This window comes from Amphiura filiformis, chromosome 9 (genome assembly GCF_039555335.1).
Source record: "Amphiura filiformis chromosome 9, Afil_fr2py, whole genome shotgun sequence".
NCBI lineage: Eukaryota > Metazoa > Echinodermata > Ophiuroidea > Amphilepidida > Amphiuridae > Amphiura > Amphiura filiformis.
This window is the reverse complement of record NC_092636.1, coordinates 307,695-327,947: the sequence shown is the minus strand read 5'-3', so window position 1 is coordinate 327,947 and position 20,253 is coordinate 307,695. Positions and strand designations below refer to the sequence as shown.

Below are 20,253 nucleotides of genomic sequence, written 5' to 3'. Positions count from 1 at the left end.
TCTCCATTTACGATCCAAAAGTGTCTCCTTTTGATATACCACGTCACAATTACATGCATGTATTTTAATGGGGCTCAACTTCGTCATTACTGTGGTTTCCTCATTTTTGACAATTAATGTTTCATTTCGAAAATACCTAAAGGATTTGATCCGATTTGTGCATGATGATCAGGCCCGACGCAGGAATTCATTTGGGGGTGCTGATTTTGAAAAAGTGGACCTTTTTCCAAGGGTGGGGGGGGCAATTTTGTGGAAAATGAACAGTTTCTTCCCAAAATTTGGACCTTTTTTGTCCACAAAAGCGTACAAACCTGATTTTTTTTGCTCGCTGCGCCGCAAATTCTGAAATTTTGGCACCTTTTGTATATTTTCCCCAATTTGGGGGGAAGGCGTGCACCTCGCACCCTTCTCGACTGGGCCTGATGATGATGGATGCATCATAATATTTGGTCGTGCTTATACACGTCACCGTACTGGAAGTCAAGTTGTCATTCACCGATTTTTTTTTTTAATTTCATGATAAATTTATGTGAGACCTTATACTTCGGGACGAATATACTTTCTTGCTGATAAAGCGTTAAATCAAAAATAGTATAGGCCTACCATTCCTTTTTATACAATTTTTTATAACCATGAGTTTTAAGTTCAGTCAACTTTCAATTGACCCAGAACACCCTCCCGGGTCCGTGGATAACGACTGCGACTGATACGTAGTCTAAGCTATTTTCTATTTTCATCGCCACCCCCGTGCCACTCCGTGCCCACCCCTCCATGCCAATGTATAATGTCATGTAGTTAGTGATATTTTTAATTAACCCCAAAACAACCTCTTTTTTTCATAGGCCTACATCATGCATTTTTGTAAAATTAGTTGATTTTCAAAAAAAAAAAAAATAGATAACGACTGGTAATGTAGACTAACCTATTTTCAGCCACTGTCCCACTCCCCAGAGCCATGGAACGACATGCAGTGATGTTATTAATTTTTTAATAAACCCAAGTGAACCTACATGAAAAGAGAAACTTGGCCCCCCGCTTGGCACTTTTGTCGTCTTAAGCCACTTGTGAGAATTGATATGGGAATATTCTAAGGATAATCCTGGGGATTAAGCCCTTATATCAGTTTTTATCTCCCTGTGCTTGTATCGACTTTAATTTGTTTCCCATTGTCATACTTGGATGCACACTGACCACAGAATGTTTTCATTTTATTTGAATTAGTTGTTTGGAGGTTTTGTTTTGAAGGACCATTGACTATGACAGAATATCCAATTTAACAATTTTGAAGTCGGCTTTTCAAAAATCGCCCAATATTTAATTGATTTCGCGGGTGAGATTTTCAAAGTACCGGTAGCCAAAATGTCGCGAAATCGCGGGAGCACTTTGTTTGTCGCGGGACGGAAGTCAAAAGTCGCCCCATTGGGCGACTAAAACTGGCAATATAGTTATATGTATATAGATGATTGAAAGAGTTCAACTTCCTGTAACCATTCGGCTGACGGCTATTGTTCCTATTGTATAACATGACATTGCACTAAATCTAATCACCTCATCAAGTGGACAATACAAAAATATTGCCATGATCCTTCCCTAGGGCCTATATGCAGACATATTTGATGTTATATACTTCATTAATATATTCTTGTTCATTTATTGGTTAAAAGCGGATCACATGACCAAAAATAGTTCTACCATCAGTACTCCTATCCGTAAATAGTACCTCTAAGCCGTAAATAGTATTTTCAATGTCCCGGATGAGCCGTAAATAGTACCTCCAAGCCGTAAATAGTACTTTTGACCATGCCTTCGCGTGCGCGCATTCGATCGCATTCGATGCAACGGAACAGTTCACGCACGCCGAAACTGCCATAGCGTCATTTGGCGCTGCTGTAATTGGTTAGCCCGATTTTAGGCTATTCGATTTTTTGAAGGGTAGGTTGTGCTTAAATTGGTCGTGCTGTTCACTCAGGATAGAAGCGGGAGAGTCAAAAGCGTCAAATGATTTTCTTTTAACAAATCAATGAACAAAGAACATATTAATGAAGTATATAAAAAAATATATACTGTTTTATTGAAGTTCTGGTTAAAACTATGGTCCCTCGTTAAGATCAATTAATACTATTTTCCTTGGGCTGCGCCCTCAGGAAAATAGTACTATTGATCTCACCTCGGGGCCATAGTTTTAACCAGAACTTCTCATGGCAGTATTTGTATACTATTATCTTTTATCACTATCTTATTTTAAATATAGGTCATGTGTCTTATGGTGGGACCACAAAATACCTGGTGGCGTTACATTTTTCTCTCCCCTTTCTGATTTAACTTGTTGTCACAAAGCTATTCTTGGTCCAATTGCATCAAGTTTGGGCTTATTATACAGCTTGATTATTCTAATTTTCAAATATGTTTCTCAATTTGGAATTCAAATTTGTTTAATTAGTGCAAAATATTAAAATGTTAACGAAGGTAAACCTGGTGGATATGTGGTAGAGGATATGTGGTAGAGGAATATGTACAATCTCTATGGCAAATGCTTTGAAGACATGATATCTTTTTGAATTTTAATTATATCATTGTCAAATTGTGTGCTATACATGAAAATCATACCTCAAATGAAAGCTTGTTTATTCATTATTCATATTCAGCTATTAATTTTATCTAATCGTGTTTACAAGTATTCACTGAGAACTGCAAGTCGCAAGAACCATAACTTTTTCCTATTCACTTACACACAAATGCCAAAATTTTCAGTCACAACATGCGTTTTGGCTCTCAATTGTTGTATCTTGAGAATTATACACCCTAAAATAGGAAAAGTATACATTTTTGTTTTTTTTTTTACCCCAGGAATCTAAATATGCAGTTAAAATAAATGTAGGATACACTCTAAAGAAAATATTTTCAAAAATGTAATCAACATTTTGTGCATGAAGTTGCGTATATTTCCGCACCCTGTATCACCACTTTGGTCAATCATAACATAGCAAAAGTATACATTTTATTAAAGCTCATAGTGTGGCCTGTCACAAAATTAGATTTCATTTGAGGTATTCCATATCAGTAGCAAATGCAATAAATAATCAATTTACTAGTAAAATTAAATTTTTTCATGATATCACCCTATATATTTTCTTACGCACCCTGTATACCAACTTCAATTTTGCATAGTTGGATTCCTTGGAACATAAGCTTTCCAAAATGTATAGTTTTGCTGGTGTGAGATGTATAGTTTTAGATATGTATCAATTTTAGTGAAAAGGAAGACAAATGATCAAAATCAGTGCTTGTAACGCAAATGTGCCCCACCATATGACACATGACCTATAACATACTATCCACATAACAGATACATGGTTCCCATAAAAATGTACTAATTTTGTTAGATGAACAACTAAGTAAATAATAATAAATAAATAAACAAACAAAATGAATAATAAATACATAAATTATAATAATTATAAATAAATAAATAGCCTATAGATACATAAACAATACACAATAAATACATAAATAACAGGAAGAAAGAGAAGAAATATACTTTAACTTAAATAGTCCAGGCTAATATCAACAACAACAAAAAACAAAGTATAATAAATTAATAATATAAATAATAATAATAAAAATATTAATAATAATATAATGATAACGATAGGCCTACCCGGTAAAATAACAAAATAATAATACTTTTAATAATAATACTAGGCGTAATACTGAATTAGAATCATCCGTGTAGGGGGCCTACACGCACTGTTCAATAGGTAAATTCATTGCACTATTGCCATTCAACATCGATCGATTTTTACGCGTGATCAGCTGGTGATAGCTCATACAGAACACAGTGCATACATTGGATAAATAAGACTAATTTTAAATAAAGATTAATTTCCTTATATTATTTCCTTCTAAAGATCCTAAACAATTATTATATTCATGCAATCTTTTTACTGTCACGCTCAAATAACGCTACAATAGCGTTTTAACATGAGGGGATGAAATGTCCAGGGGATGAAAATGCGAGGGGATGAAATGTCCAGGGGATGAAAATGCGAGGGGATGAAATCAGGACCGCGACACTCCGGAGGACAGCAGAGGACAGAAAAATGTGACTCTCCTGCTAGTCTCCTACACAACCAGTTAATTATGTTTTTGTTCATACGCATACAGTCTGGCCCGCGCCCGAGACTAGCAGGAGAGTCACATTTTCTGTCCTCACATCGGTATAGGCCGTCTGCACGTTAATTGTACGGAGTGTCGCTTCTCTACCTTTATTTTCTCTGATGAAATGTCCAGTTACCGCTGAGCCATGTGAGCTCAGCTGAGACCTGAGTTAGACTCGCTGAGTCTCATGGACGCCGTTCCTATGTCCATCAGACTCGTATTTCCCATTTTGGATGTCAATGGGAAATACACACTTAACGATTTGCGCCGGTTAGAAACTTGAAAAAAAATCTTTAAAATTTTATCAATGTATATAAAAGTGGTACCAACCTTATTGTGCTTGCTAATTTAAGACTCGGTTGAAACAAAATTAAGGATCGAATGCATTTTAGTGTCCAAAAGGCAAAATTATCGTCAAAGTTCTGCCGAAATCGGCACCCCTTGCGAAGGGTTCAGAATTCGAATCGGGAACGAAAATATCCGATCTTTGCGATCAAAAACACAAAATTACAACTTTAAACATACTATTGGCAAAAGACATTATTACCAAACAATATAGAATAGAAAATTTGACATCATTTTCTCAAAATATTGAAGAAATTTGCTCACTAGACATCGAAAAAGTACGCAATCCAATTCCCGTTCAAACGCGTGAGAAACTGAAAGTGCATAATCCCGACTAGACCTGAGTAAGCTTACTGCTTAACTTTTATATTAAAAGTTATTTTAATCTTACCACCATCTTGCATTTGCTCTTCTTCATCGTCATCTGGTACTTCAGCGCCTGCTGGTAACAGAGGGTTGAAAATAGCATTCAAAATAGCCTTGTCTTTCTGGTGTGATGACATTTTCATGAGTCGATAAAGTTCAATTTTCACCAGGCATGCCTGCTTTTCACGAAGATGACGAATATAACAACATAACCTCTCACCTTTGACCTCTAGATTTAACCCCAAACAACAATGGCAGACGACGGAGACGTTTGGGATAGTTGGGAAGATATGGTTGATAGTGGGGTAAGCTTAATCATATTTTTATGATAAATATATTCTTTGAAGAGTTTTTAATCCGTGTATTTTTGTAGATGTTCCAAAAGACCACAAAAAGAGGTAAATTCTGTACTGGTGGTCTTCTTGTGTCAGTCAACATCAGCGGTTGCAGAATTCGACTACCAGCGGGCTACCAGCATGACCAGTACCGGGCAGTATTAAGGGGGCGCAACACTATACTAAAATGCAGAAAACCTTAGACGAGCGCGTATTGTAAGGATACATCACGTATATACTGCGTTGCACGCACTTGTCTCTGATTGGCTGCTAGGCGATATATTGTTGCTGAGTGGACATTTATGAATGAACTGTGCGCCGTACGCGTTGTTAGCGCCGAATTTGCAACATCACGGTAGTCGCGCTCGTAAAAGGTTTGCTGCATTTTAGTATAAATAAGCGTCCCACTGGATAACGTGTGATTTTGGCCTACTTCGAGCGCCGAGTGTGATCGGAATCCGTCCCTCACGTGAGGGACGGAAATCAATAGATAAATAGATGCACTGAGAAGTTAAGGAGTACTTTCATTCAATTAAACTTGAATGGATATTTGACTCTTTAATAAAGTGAATATCTATGACAAATGAATTAAAGGTGTTACATGTACTTTTGTCATAATGTCGCATTTTGGCTTGTGAGGGACGGAAATCAATAGATTTGATAAACCATGGCAATAGTTACATCTTTCTTTTTTCTATTGAAACTTTTGGTCTGAATTACACTTGTAACATATAATATGTAATTTGAATGTTGTCTCCATCATATCAATACAAGAAACAGCTGAAATTTACTTTGAGTGGTTCTTGAAACGGAACATAATCTTAACGTTAGGGACGGACATTTTCTGTGTGAGGGACGGACAAAATGTGACGCCATTTTGAAATTAGTGGAATTTTTTCAAATTGCCTCAAAATCTGTCCCTTGGCCTCTTAAAGTATTATTTTAACTAATAAAATAATGCTTTGATAATTTTTAGTGTGTGTAAATTACCACAGCAAGTGATTGTGAGGGACGGACAACTTGGGTGTGAGGGACGGACATGCTGGTTTTCTTTCAATTTGGTACAAAAAGCATGTCCGTCCCTCACACTTTGTGTAATTAAGCTTGCGTAACTCTGGAATGAAATGTTTCTAATTTTTGTAACTTTATATCAGGATACCTGGGCATCAATGTCAATAGATGGGGTATGTGTCATTGTAATTTATTCAAGAACTTTTACGAGAAAAAACTTTTTACGATTAATTTTGTGAGGGACGGACAAAATTTGATAACATCAACTTCAACGACCCTCCTTCCTTAACAGGGACACATTTTTTATTCATCTAAATTGTATTATTGATAGTAAATTGTATTGCTGTTAATTTGCAAAACAAAATAAGCTACAGGAACTCATCATGTTATTTAAAGCTTTATTTTTATATTTGTACTGTGATGTCCGTCCCTCACAGTGTAATTTTGTTGACCTAACTTTACGGAACCCGTTTACATGAGAACGACTGGCAAAATTGTACTTTTTCTTTTGGATTAGTAAAATATGATGTTTTGAGATAATTATTATGCACAATATGCACAAATTTATAACAATTTTAATTTTTGGCCAAATGTTACCTAATTTCCGATCACACTCCGCCATTCCTGGCGTCCCTGCAATACTTGGCAAAATAAATTTGGTATTAAATTAAAGCTCCGTTTCTGTAGATTCCAAAACTTTTGTCGGCATATATCATGTATATCGATGACCGTTGACTTTTTTTCGCTATTTCGCGGTGCAAAAAATATGGCCTAAAAATATACTAAATTCACCACTCACATTTCAAACTCGGAAGTTGTCTTCATCCGCCACAGAGAATTGCTTTTGAGATAAAATGTCCGGTTTTTTCTGCATGTTATCATTGACGACACTTGTCGAATTCATATGAGCTGATATCGAGTGATTTAAAGTGAACATGTCGGTAGATATGGTCGCTACAATCTCATACTCACTATGGACTATATTAGCCGAATTTCGTTCTTACATAAAATGCGTAGTGATTTAGTGTTGCGCCCCCTTAGGGGTGGTGCAATAATTATGTGTACCCCCGGCAGGGCTGTCAACTCTCACGCATTGGCCGTGAGTCTCACGCATTGGGTCACTTTCTCACGGTCTCACGCCAAGGTAATATAATCTCACGCCTAGGTAGTAAACCTCACACAAATGATGAAAAATGAGTAAAATCTCACGCATCATCATGAATAATTTGTTGTTCCTACCCCCCGCTTTTCACATTCTCGGCTACCGTAGCTCAAATAATCATGGTTCAAAATGAACATTGGAGTCGGCAAATCACGATAGGCCTCTGTCTCACGCCAAGCAATTCCAAAAGTTGACAGCCCTGACCCCGGGGTGAATTCTCAAAATGGTCTGCCAAAATTGCTTCCCCCCTTTGGCCGTGCCAAAAACCTTTGCCCCCCTTTCGGGCGTGCCAAAAACCTTTGCCCCCCCTTTTGGCGTGCCAAAAATCTTTGCCCCCCCCCTTACACATGCAAGATTTTGGGGAACCCAAATTTAAAACCTTAAATTGTATTAACATATAATGCAAGCGCAGTGAGCAGGAAATTTTGCATATTTGAGCGTGTTCGTAACATTTTCCTACGCCTTTTAGGGCGTAATATAGAAACGGTGCCCAAAATATCTGTGCCAAAATTGCTTGCCCCCCCCTTTCGACCTGCCAAAAATCGCTTGACCCCCCTTTCGACCTGCCAAAAATGCTTGCCCCCTTTTGGCCTGCCAAAAATCTTTGCCACCCCTATAATTCACCCCGGGGTACACATAATTATTGCACCACCCCTTATAAGGATTTAAAAGTTTTCAAAATCCACATTTGTCACTTATTAATTAAATTAGAGAAAATTTGTAGCTCAACACCGAAAATTTCATGTCTCTGCGACATTTCGTTCAAGAGAAATGTTGTTTTAAAGATCAGTGCGAAATGCGGAAAATCGCATATTTCGACTTTTCCTCCAATATGCGAGAGTTTGCACAAAACTCACTAAAACTGATGACAGACAACAATTTAAGCACGTCTTTGAACCAAGTTTAATTTCATTTTTAGATTATCTGCCTTGCCATTTTGTTTTGGAAAGCACTTGTTAATGAGGGTGAAGTACAAACACCCATTCCCCCCGTTTCAGTTGTAACAATCATGATCTTTTTGCATAGGCCTACTGAATATGCAGCAAAACGGCTTCATGCAGATTAACAATGCCTATTTTAAACTTTAAAACCCATTTTTGAGCCTTTTTGAAGATTTTTGGATACAATTTCTAGACTTTGCAGGCGCCTGCTCGGCCAATAAAGCATTTTTTCCCAATAAAAATTCATCAGGGTGACTTTTCGTAATCCTTGTTTATCATCATGATTGAAATAGAACACATTTCATGACGCGCATTTCTTATTTTGTAACGCGAAGAATGTAAAAACAACGCGTTCATAACGACGGCCGTTACAAGGGGGCGCAACACTAAATAAGCGTCCCATACAGGGTTCACAGTTTGCTCTCAAATAACCGGGTCCACTTTTTTATGCTGGACCCATTCAGATCCCATTTAGTTGAAATTTGCGGGTCCCAAATCGATTCTTGTGGGTCCAAATGTACGAAACTTCAGAAACACCCGGAAATGTATTTTCAGTACTGGCGCAAACGAAATTAAAGTATGCCGAATTCGGCACCCAAAACCTACCAAAGTCTAGTCAAATTACTGGGTAAAAGACGACTTGCCGCGATCGGCCGACTTTCTCATAAAGAACTACAATTACTACCTAATAACATGCTTTACTTTAATCATCTAATTATTTGGTTATTTTGTAATATTTACTCGGTTAAAATACAACTACCGCAAAAACGTGTTTTCGCGATATGTCTCCAGGAATTGACCTTGTTTTGTTGGAAAGAAAAAAAGCAAGGTACACCAACTTGATGTGGGGAAACAAGTAAAATACAGACTAGACAGTATGCAGGGGGACAAAACATCAGACGTAGGCAGAAGAAGTAGGCAAAGTTCGATAGCCAAAAATTACCAGTTCCAAAGCCCACAGAAGTAAGTGCTGAGCCTGCAAAAACAACAAGGATCAATGGTAATACAAAACTGCACTAGAACAAGTGATGAAAATCAAGTGATGAAAATCACTGTGCATATAAACAGACACGCTAAACCAAACATCCAGAGAAGGCACAAAACAGGCAAAGTTCGATGGCCAAAAATTGCCAATTCCAGAGCCCACAAAAGTGTCAGGAAAACAGTACACTGGAAGTGATGAAAATCACTGTGTACATAGCAGTGAAACACTTAACAGACAAAAAACAACCGACGTTTCGAGCAGATAAACTGCTCTTCTTCAGGGACAGACAACAAAATATAAAGCAAACAACAAGAACTACATGCTGTAGTTTAAAAACAAATTCAAGTCAAAAATTGAAGGCAAGTTCAAATTGAAATAAGTAGCAAAATAAGACAGCAAACTCAGAGCAAAATAAGTTGTGTCTTCTCTCATTGAGAGCAAATTCACTACAAAGTTAGTAATGGCAAACAATATGTAAATAAGCACCACCACGGGACAATAGAGTATTGTCCTAATTGACAGGAAGTAAATGTCAAGTGGGGTCGCAATCAATAGAGGTTGTAGAGAATGAATAGATAGGATAAGTGGACAAATGTCACTCAAACTTTAATATTATGAGAAAAGTAATGCATATTAAATAAAGAACAAATAATGTTTATAGACCTACACAATACATGTATCAAGAAAAGTGAAAAATAAGCCAAAAATTGCTGGATAAAACACAAGACAATGAAGGTCTCAAATATTAAAGTGTAATATGCATACTGAAAAGAGGGGGAGGTAGAAAAACAGAAAGTATGAAAGCATGTGGTCCATGCATGATAAAATTTAATTTCAGTGCATGTACAGATATAGGCCTGCGGATGAAAGTGATAAAGCCAAAAATCACTAAAACCAAAGCACAGTGAAATACCGTTGCAAATTGACATGAAATATGCCAAAATAGGTAGTGATACAGGGACTGCTAAAAGCTGGAAAATATTAGCAAGCAAGGAGGCCTACAATAAGAAGGCCAAATGTGAATTGACACATCAAACAAATAGGCCTACATGTAGGTCCAGAAATAAATGCTAACAAGATCCATAGGCCTAAAGATACACTGGCATGTTAATCTTTAACATTCAAGCCAAGTGGTTGGGTTGTCTGAAGTTTAGAGATCCAGTCTTTCTCAAGTTTCTTTCGCATGAAAGTGTCAGTCTTAGGGGGTTTGTCAATACACATGACAGTAATGTGATTTGCAGAATGTCCTGGGAGGTTGAAATGTTTAGCTACTGGTGTATTTCTGTTAAGACGAGCATCAGCACAATGCTCAGTCAGTCTGGTTTCCAGGCTACGACCAGTCTCTCCCACATACTGTACTTGACAATTAGCACATGTGATGAGATAGATCACATTCTCACTCTGACAACTGAGGTGTTTGTGGATGACATGACTTTCACCTGTGGAAGAACTAGTGAAAGACGACCCTTTCTTGGTGTGTGCGACTGGTGAGCCACCACCCCATTTAGGTTTAGAGTGGATCTCATGCTTACATAAAGAACATGAGCCACATGCAATCGAGCCTCTAGGAGGAGGTTGGGCTGGAGGTAGGGATGAACGTACAATCATGTCCTTGATGTTAGCACTTCTCCGATAAGCTACCATGGGTAGGTTAGGAATTGCCTTCTTACATCTATCTGAAGAATGCAAGATACGCAAGTGTTTGTGAAGTATCTGAGAAAGTTTAGGAAGCGAAGGATGGTAAGTGATGACCAGTGGAATGCGTTCTGGATTATCAGAGTCTGGCGTCTTAGGCTCGAGAGCATCAGATCTAGGAATCTCTAGAGCTTTGTTGATTTGTCTGTTGATAACAGAACCAGGATAGCCTCTGGCCTTTAGAAAGCATTCAAGTTCAACTTTTCTCTTCTGAAGTGTCTCAGGGGAGGAGCAGATGCGGTTCAATCGGAAAGCCAAGCTGTACGGAAGACTAGACTTGGTATGCTTGGGATGACAGGAAGTCCAGTGAAGAAACTGATGTGAATCAGTGGGTTTAGAGTACAGGTCCGTGTGGAGAGTATCATCTCTGATGGATACCATTACATCTAGAAAGGGTATTTCCTTGGTAGAAGATTCAGAGGTAAACTTGATAGTTGGATGGAATGAATTGCAGAAGTTGACAAAGTGCTGAAGTTCATCCGGTCCATGTGTCCACAGAAAGAAAATATCATCGATATATCTCATCCACATGAGGGGTTTCTTGGGGATTGAAGAGAGTAGACGTTCTTCAAGACGACCCATGAAAAGACAGGCCATAGAGGGCGCCATTTTCGTTCCCATACTGGTCCCAAATATCTGCTTGTAGTTTGTGCTGTCAAATGTGAAATTATTGCAAGTAAGAACAATTTCCATGAGGTCACAGAAAGCATCAAGTTGGTCAGGAGAGTAAGTGGGTTCAAGAAAAGAACGACATGTATCTATATCCTCGTTTGCCGGGATATTAGTGTACAGGACTTCGTCTTAAAGTTCACTTTCACAGAGACGATGAGGAGAACACTAACACCACTCCTACGACTGATGAAAGTCTTCTTAATCATCCCCTCTTGAAGCGGGAAAGTCTTTTCACACCCAATGCTGGTCAAGATCCATTTCTTGATGCTTATATCACTGAGGTTAAAGCAGACATTATCCAAGGGATAAAGCCTAAAACATATCGGAACATCTCTCGTGATGAGAACAAGGCTCTTCATGATATCAAGAATAATCGTAGTATTGTTATCAAGGAGGCTGATAAAGGTTCTGCAGTTGTCATTCAAGACAGGGAAAGTTATGTTCACGAGTGTTTAAGACAACTCAACAACTCTGATCACTACCAACAACTTGACCATGATCCTACCCCTGAATTTGAAAAGCGTGTGTGTAAAGGTCTTAACAAAGCCTTGGAGGTGGACCTTATAGATCATGATTACAAGGTTGCGCTCACACCCAAACGTCCCAAACCAGGTAGATTTTATACTCTACCTAAGATCCACAAACATTTTGACACTATACCAGTTGGTCGTCCAATAGTTAGTGCCAATGGCAGCGTCACAGAGAAGGTTTCTCTTTTCATTGACCACCATCTCAAACCACATGTCTCCACTTTGCCATCGTATGTTCAGGATGACATGGATTTCCTTCGCAAGATAAAGGCCGTTAACGCACATGGGCCCCTTGCGCCTAACACCATACTTTGCACTATGGATGTTTCAGCCCTGTACACTAATATCCCGGCAAACGAGGGTATAGATGCATGTCGTTCTTTTCTTGAACCCACTTACTCTCCTGACCAACTTGATGCTTTCTGTGACCTCATGGAAATTGTTCTTACTTGCAATAATTTCACATTTGACAGCACAAACTACAAGCAGATATTTGGGACCAGTATGGGAACGAAAATGGCGCCCTCTATGGCCTGTCTTTTCATGGGTCGTCTTGAAGAACGTCTACTCTCTTCAATCCCCAAGAAACCCCTCATGTGGATGAGATATATCGATGATATTTTCTTTCTGTGGACACATGGACCGGATGAACTTCAGCACTTTGTCAACTTCTGCAATTCATTCCATCCAACTATCAAGTTTACCTCTGAATCTTCTACCAAGGAAATACCCTTTCTAGATGTAATGGTATCCATCAGAGATGATACTCTCCACACGGACCTGTACTCTAAACCCACTGATTCACATCAGTTTCTTCACTGGACTTCCTGTCATCCCAAGCATACCAAGTCTAGTCTTCCGTACAGCTTGGCTTTCCGATTGAACCGCATCTGCTCCTCCCCTGAGACACTTCAGAAGAGAAAAGTTGAACTTGAATGCTTTCTAAAGGCCAGAGGCTATCCTGGTTCTGTTATCAACAGACAAATCAACAAAGCTCTAGAGATTCCTAGATCTGATGCTCTCGAGCCTAAGACGCCAGACTCTGATAATCCAGAACGCATTCCACTGGTCATCACTTACCATCCTTCGCTTCCTAAACTTTCTCAGATACTTCACAAACACTTGCGTATCTTGCATTCTTCAGATAGATGTAAGAAGGCAATTCCTAACCTACCCATGGTAGCTTATCGGAGAAGTGCTAACATCAAGGACATGATTGTACGTTCATCCCTACCTCCAGCCCAACCTCCTCCTAGAGGCTCGATTGCATGTGGCTCATGTTCTTTATGTAAGCATGAGATCCACTCTAAACCTAAATGGGGTGGTGGCTCACCAGTCGCACACACCAAGAAAGGGTCGTCTTTCACTAGTTCTTCCACAGGTGAAAGTCATGTCATCCACAAACACCTCAGTTGTCAGAGTGAGAATGTGATCTATCTCATCACATGTGCTAATTGTCAAGTACAGTATGTGGGAGAGACTGGTCGTAGCCTGGAAACCAGACTGACTGAGCATTGTGCTGATGCTCGTCTTAACAGAAATACACCAGTAGCTAAACATTTCAACCTCCCAGGACATTCTGCAAATCACATTACTGTCATGTGTATTGACAAACCCCCTAAGACTGACACTTTCATGCGAAAGAAACTTGAGAAAGACTGGATCTCTAAACTTCAGACAACCCAACCACTTGGCTTGAATGTTAAAGATTAACATGCCAGTGTATCTTTAGGCCTATGGATCTTGTTAGCATTTATTTCTGGACCTACATGTAGGCCTATTTGTTTGATGTGTCAATTCACATTTGGCCTTCTTATTGTAGGCCTCCTTGCTTGCTAATATTTTCCAGCTTTAGCAGTCCCTGTATCACTACCTATTTTGGCATATTTCATGTCAATTTGCAACGGTATTTCACTGTGCTTTGGTTTTAGTGATTTTTGGCTTTATCACTTTCATCCGCAGGCCTATATCTGTACATGCACTGAAATTAAATTTTATCATGCATGGACCACATGCTTTCATACTTTCTGTTTTTCTACCTCCCCTCTTTTCAGTATGCATATTACACTTTAATATTTGAGACCTTCATTGTCTTGTGTTTTATCCAGCAATTTTTGGCTTATTTTTCACTTTTCTTGATACATGTATTGTGTAGGTCTATAAACATTATTTGTTCTTTATTTAATATGCATTACTTTTCTCATAATATTAAAGTTTGAGTGACATTTGTCCACTTATCCTATCTATTCATTCTCTACAACCTCTATTGATTGCGACCCCACTTGACATTTACTTCCTGTCAATTAGGACAATACTCTATTGTCCCGTGGTGGTGCTTATTTACATATTGTTTGCCATTACTAACTTTGTAGTGAATTTGCTCTCAATGAGAGAAGACACAACTTATTTTGCTCTGAGTTTGCTGTCTTATTTTGCTACTTATTTCAATTTGAACTTGCCTTCAATTTTTGACTTGAATTTGTTTTTAAACTACAGCATGTAGTTCTTGTTGTTTGCTTTATATTTTGTTGTCTGTCCCTGAAGAAGAGCAGTTTATCTGCTCGAAACGTCGGTTGTTTTTTTTGTCTGTTAAGTGTTTCACTGCTATGTACACAGTGATTTTCATCACTTCCAGTGTACTGTTTTCCTGACACTTTTGTGGGCTCTGGAATTGGCAATTTTTGGCCATCGAACTTTGCCTGTTTTGTGCCTTCTCTGGATGTTTGGTTTAGCGTGTCTGTTTATATGCACAGTGATTTTCATCACTTGATTTTCATCACTTGTTCTAGTGCAGTTTTGTATTACCATTGATCCTTGTTGTTTTTGCAGGCTCAGCACTTACTTCTGTGGGCTTTGGAACTGGTAATTTTTGGCTATCGAACTTTGCCTACTTCTTCTGCCTACGTCTGATGTTTTTGTCCCCCTGCATACTGTCTAGTCTGTATTTTACTTGTTTCCCCACATCAAGTTGGTGTACCTTGCTTTTTTTGTTTCCTGTTGTTATTATTCAAGGTATCCTCTTGTATCATTTATTGATCCTTGATGTGTTTTGTGTCCTCGTCCGTTGGATTCACCATTACCCACTTTTTCTTGTTTTGTTGACATATTTACATTATTGTAACATAATATTTGCACGATCCGAAAAAAAATTGCAAGTCAACCTCTTCCACAGTTCCCCTCGTATCGCTGATCAAATATCTGTGCATGAAATAGCGATGAGGTGTGTATCATGTTGCAGCGATTTTTATATAATTGTATGTAATTTATGAATGAAAAGACGGGATGAAAAGTTGTTTAAAAATGTGCTGTGAGCCGATTGAGCTGGGTTATCGCGCAATGACGATCTATGATGATATTTTCTATTTCTTGGATGGGATTTTTCCGGGTCCAAACACAGACTGCTGGACCCATTCAGGTTACATAATCTTACTTTTTCCGGGTCCAGTGAGTTCAAAAAGCGTCCTGGACGCGAAAACGCGATAAACTGTGAACCCTGGTCCCATAGGATAACGTGTGATTTTGGCCTACTTCGAGCGCCATTCCTGGCGTCCCTGCAATACTTGGCAAAATAAATTTGGTATCAAATTAAAGCTCTGTTTCTGTAGATTCCAAAACTTTTGTCGGCATATATCGATGACCGTTGACTTTTTTCGCTATTTTCACGATGCAAAAAATATGGCCTAAAAATATAATAAATTCACCACTCACATTTCAAACTCGGAAGTTGTCTTCATCCGCCACAGAGAATTGCTTTTGAGATAAAATGTCCGTTTTTTCTGCATGTTATCATTGACGACACTTGTCGAATTCATATGAGCTGATATCGAGTGATTTAAAGTGATTTAAAGTGAACATACTCACTATGGACTATATTAGCCGAATTTCGTTCAAGATTACATAAAATGCGTAGTGATTTAGTGTTGCCCCTTATAAGGATTTAAAAGTTTTCAAAATCCACATTTGTCACTTATTAATTAAATTAGAGAAAATTTGTAGCTCAACACCGAAAATTTCATGTCTCTGCGACATTTCGTTCAAGAGAAATGTTGTTTTAAAGATTAGTGCCGAAATGCGGAACATCGCATATTTCGACTTTTCCTCCAATATGTGAGAGTTTGCACAAAACTCACTAAAACTAATGACAGACAACAATTTAAGCACGTCTTTGAACCAAGTTTAATTTCTTTTCTAGATTATCTGTTTTGCCATTTTGTTTTGGAAAGCACTTGTTAATGAGGGTGAAGTACAAACCCCCCCCCCGTTTCAGTAGTAACAATTATGATCTTTTTGCATAGGCCTACTGAATATGCAGCAAAACGGCTTCATGCAGATTAACAATGCCTATTAACTTTAAAACCCATTTTGAGCCTTTTGAAGATTTTTGGATACAATTTCTAGACTTTGCAGGCGCATGCTCGTCCAATAAGCGTTTTTCCCCATAATAATTCATCAGGGTGACTTTTCGTAATCATTGTTTATCATCATGATTGAAATAGAACACATTTCATGACGAGCATTTCTTATTTTACGCGAAGAATGTAAAAACAACGCGTTCATAACGACGGCCGTTACAAGGGGGGCGCAACACTAAATAAGCGCCCCATAGGATAACGTGTGATTTTGGCCTACTTGAGCGCCATTCCTGGCGTCCCTGCAATACTTGGCAAAATAAATTTGGTATCAAATTAAAGCTCTGTTTCTGTAAATTCCAAAAAATTTGTCGGCATATATCGATGACAGTTGACTTTTTTCGCTATTTCATGTGCAAAAAATATGGCCTAAAATATACTAAATTCACCACTCACATTTCAAACTCGGAAGTTGTCTTCATCCGCCACAGAGAATTGCTTTTGAGATAAAATGTCCGGTTTTTTCTGCATGTTATCATTGACGACACTTGTCGAATTCATATGAGCTGATATCGAGTGATTTAAAGTGAACATGTCGGTAATGTCAATAAGCCCAATCGCCATTGTGACTTCCGGTTTTTGAGAGCACTTTTAGGACACTTTGACCTCTGACATATCGGGAAATTTCTCTAATTATTATTTATTTATCTATTATTGTAAAAATGTTATCATTAAAAATATTTAAATAATTAATTTATAAAACAAATATATTTTTTTGATTTGTTTTTATTCTAGTAAAACTTTTTAAAATTATTTTTGTATGCACAAAAACCAATATTTCTGATAGGTCAAAGGACAAAGTGTCCTAAAAATTCAAAAACTGTCCCAGAATGCATTGCAAACTTCTAATGCCGATTTGGCTTATTGCAAGCCTGGCTCCCAGGGACCCGGGCACTGTAGACACAATACCCGGGGCGGCCCGGGACTGTCACCCTGAAATTACCAGAATGTAAGTCCCCGGTACCCAGGACTGTACCCGCTGTACCCGGGATGTACAATCAGTCGTCCCGGTCGCGGGGCCATGGAAATACTTAAATTTTGGATTTGCTGATTAAAAACATTGAAAATTAATACAGCACTTTGAAACCTGGCTGGCATGGGCGGGGACAGTACCGGGGGTTTCACCCACAATTTGTGCCCCGCGCCCCGGTACCCGGGACGGTACCCGGGACAATACCCGGGGCATAGCGGGATTATTACAATTGCCTTTGGTAATCTCCCCCCGCTACGTCCCCGCTGTGCCCGGGTCCCTGGTAGCCGGGCTTGCAATTGACGGAAGCATAAAGGGTACATAACACAAAATAGCTTTCCATGGACTTTACATGCAAAATAGGGGTCACGTTTTAGGCTATAAGTCGAGTTACCTCTAGTTTTGAAATATATATTTGATATCATCTTAATCAGAACAAAATTCTGCATTCTTGAAGAGGCTAAAACATTGCTTTTAGGCCTTAAAAAGTATTTTGTTATCTTTTTCACTATATTTTGAATTAATTTAAAGAAATTTTGGGTTATTTTCTTTATACTTTTAGACAGGGTGTCGATTTCAAACAAAAGCATGATAGCTGACACTTGCCATTTTTCGTCATTTTGATGCACATGAACGCATAATGGTTGCTGATTTGCCATTTTCATGAAGATATTAATTGATGTTAAGAGTAAACGTTCTTTGAACATCTTTTACAATTGCATACCGGTAACTTGAATATTAAAACATTCTCAGTACATTCATTCATTCATTCATTCATATTTATTCGGCAAAATCGACAATAACAATAAATATAATCAATCACAAATTATCACAAATTTAGCATTTACATGAAATACATGGATACAAGCAAAGCCACCAAAAAGCCGAAATGCCAGGATAACCCATAAAGTCTAGCTGCAAATGTGTAAACTTATTTCCAATGGGGTCCAACATAAAGACAAGACGGTGCCTGGGACGGAGGACAAAACAAGCAAAAGGACAGAAAGGAACAGGTTACACAAATGCAGCTGACTCTTGGGTTAACACACTTCTGGCAAGGTGTTTTTTATGGCATATTTAAAAGTATTTATGTCAATAATAGCTTTGATTTGGGATGGTAAATTATTCCAATCAAGTGTGGATTGATAGAAAAAAGACTTTTTGGTGTAAGCTCTCGGGACATGGAAATTTGAAGCACTAGACCTAGTGGTATAATTATGAACATGAGATATTTTTGTAAAGAATTGATCAAGATAAGACGGGCCAGTGAGTGAAAAATATTAAACATGTGATTTAGCCTTAATTGTCTAGCCCTGTTTTGGGTATCAAGCAGTTTGACAGTGTCCAAATTGATTTGACCAACATGATCTCTCGAGGATAAGTTCAAAGTAAAACGAACCATTTTGTTTTGAGTGATTTGAAGCTTACGTTGACTTTCCTTTGATAAACCAGTAAACCAGGAGGTGCTACAATAGTCTAAATGACACTGCAATAATGCAGAGCAGAATATTTAAAAAGACGAGAAATGTCAATCAAGTAGGCCTACCCCCCCCTCCATCATCGGTTTTATCCCATTTTGTCCAAAAAGCACATGTAACGAATGGCTTTTTGAAATTAAATATTAATGTAAATTAAACTTTGAATGTTATAACAATTTACAATACTGGACAGTGGTATAAATAAAACATACTAGAAACTTAGATATCTTAAATTTATTTTTTTATGCAATTTTATTAAAATTGAAGGCCAAAACTTGAGTTTTGGCCTTGGGACTATAGTCGTGATAAACTTTTGCCGGAAACCGCTTCACAGGCGGATTTCTAAATCCTTTTTATATAGCGCAATTTTTCTCAAAAAGTAGACGGAAAATGTTGTGTCATTTTCAGATATGTTATGCAGAATTTTGTTCTGATTAAGATGATATCAAATATATATCAAAGCTAGAGGTAACTCGACTTACGGCCTAAAACGTGACCCCTATTTTGCACATAAAGTAGATGGAAAGCTATTTAGTGTTATGTACCCTAAAGTTAATTTTTTATTACTTCCGTGGTCCGGGAATGCGCTAGTGAATTGCGATCGCGTAGAAGTGCCAAGGTCACCTACTACGCGCCGCAACGAAGACCAATGGGTCAACCGGCTTGTTGTCAAGTGCGTTGATCAGCCAATCAGCGTGATTGTTTATTTCTTCTGTGCATGTGTGCACGCTCGTCTACGCTAGGCGCACACAGCTTGGAGACCCATATAAATGACTCCATTCTCTCCAGTGAAATAATTCCCAAAAACTACAACGTTTTGAGAAAAGACAGAAATAGTAATGGTGGAGGTGTGCTATGAAAGGTGATTTGGTGGCCTCACACAGGACTGACAATGACACTGATGCAGAAATCTTGTGGGCCCAGCTGGAGATCATAAACCTCTTCTGATAGGTGTGTTTTACAGGCCGCAAGTCACTGTGTTACACGAAAGTGAATATCTTATGCAGCTGCGGAAGTCAATGGAAAAAATAGACCATACCAAGAGACACCAGTTATGGCTCGCTGGGGACTTCCCAGGTATTCATTGGCCAACACTATCTACTGTTCCAGGTGGCTACAAGCCGGGGCTCTCAAAGGAATTCTTATCTCTGATCAACGACACCGGGCTGGAGCAAATGGTGGACTTTCCGACGAGG

The 20,253-nt window shown here is 38.4% G+C and overlaps 2 protein-coding genes across 2 annotated transcripts in view; one reads left to right on the top strand and one right to left on the bottom strand.

Annotated features, from left to right (window-relative positions):
* Positions 1-5,089, bottom strand: part of LOC140160487 (tetratricopeptide repeat protein 36-like) — a 29,725-nt gene extending 24,636 nt beyond the window's left edge. The window contains 1 exon segment of the mRNA XM_072183722.1: positions 4,895-5,089. Within this exon segment, the coding sequence (XP_072039823.1) occupies positions 4,895-5,012 (118 nt within the window). The 5' untranslated portion in view covers positions 5,013-5,089.
* Positions 5,049-20,253, top strand: part of LOC140160488 (SUZ RNA-binding domain-containing-like) — a 28,078-nt gene continuing 12,873 nt past the window's right edge. Inside the window, exon 1 of the mRNA XM_072183724.1 lies at positions 5,049-5,174. Within this exon, the coding sequence (XP_072039825.1) occupies positions 5,121-5,174 (54 nt within the window). The 5' untranslated portion in view covers positions 5,049-5,120. The remainder of the gene's footprint in view (positions 5,175-20,253) is intronic.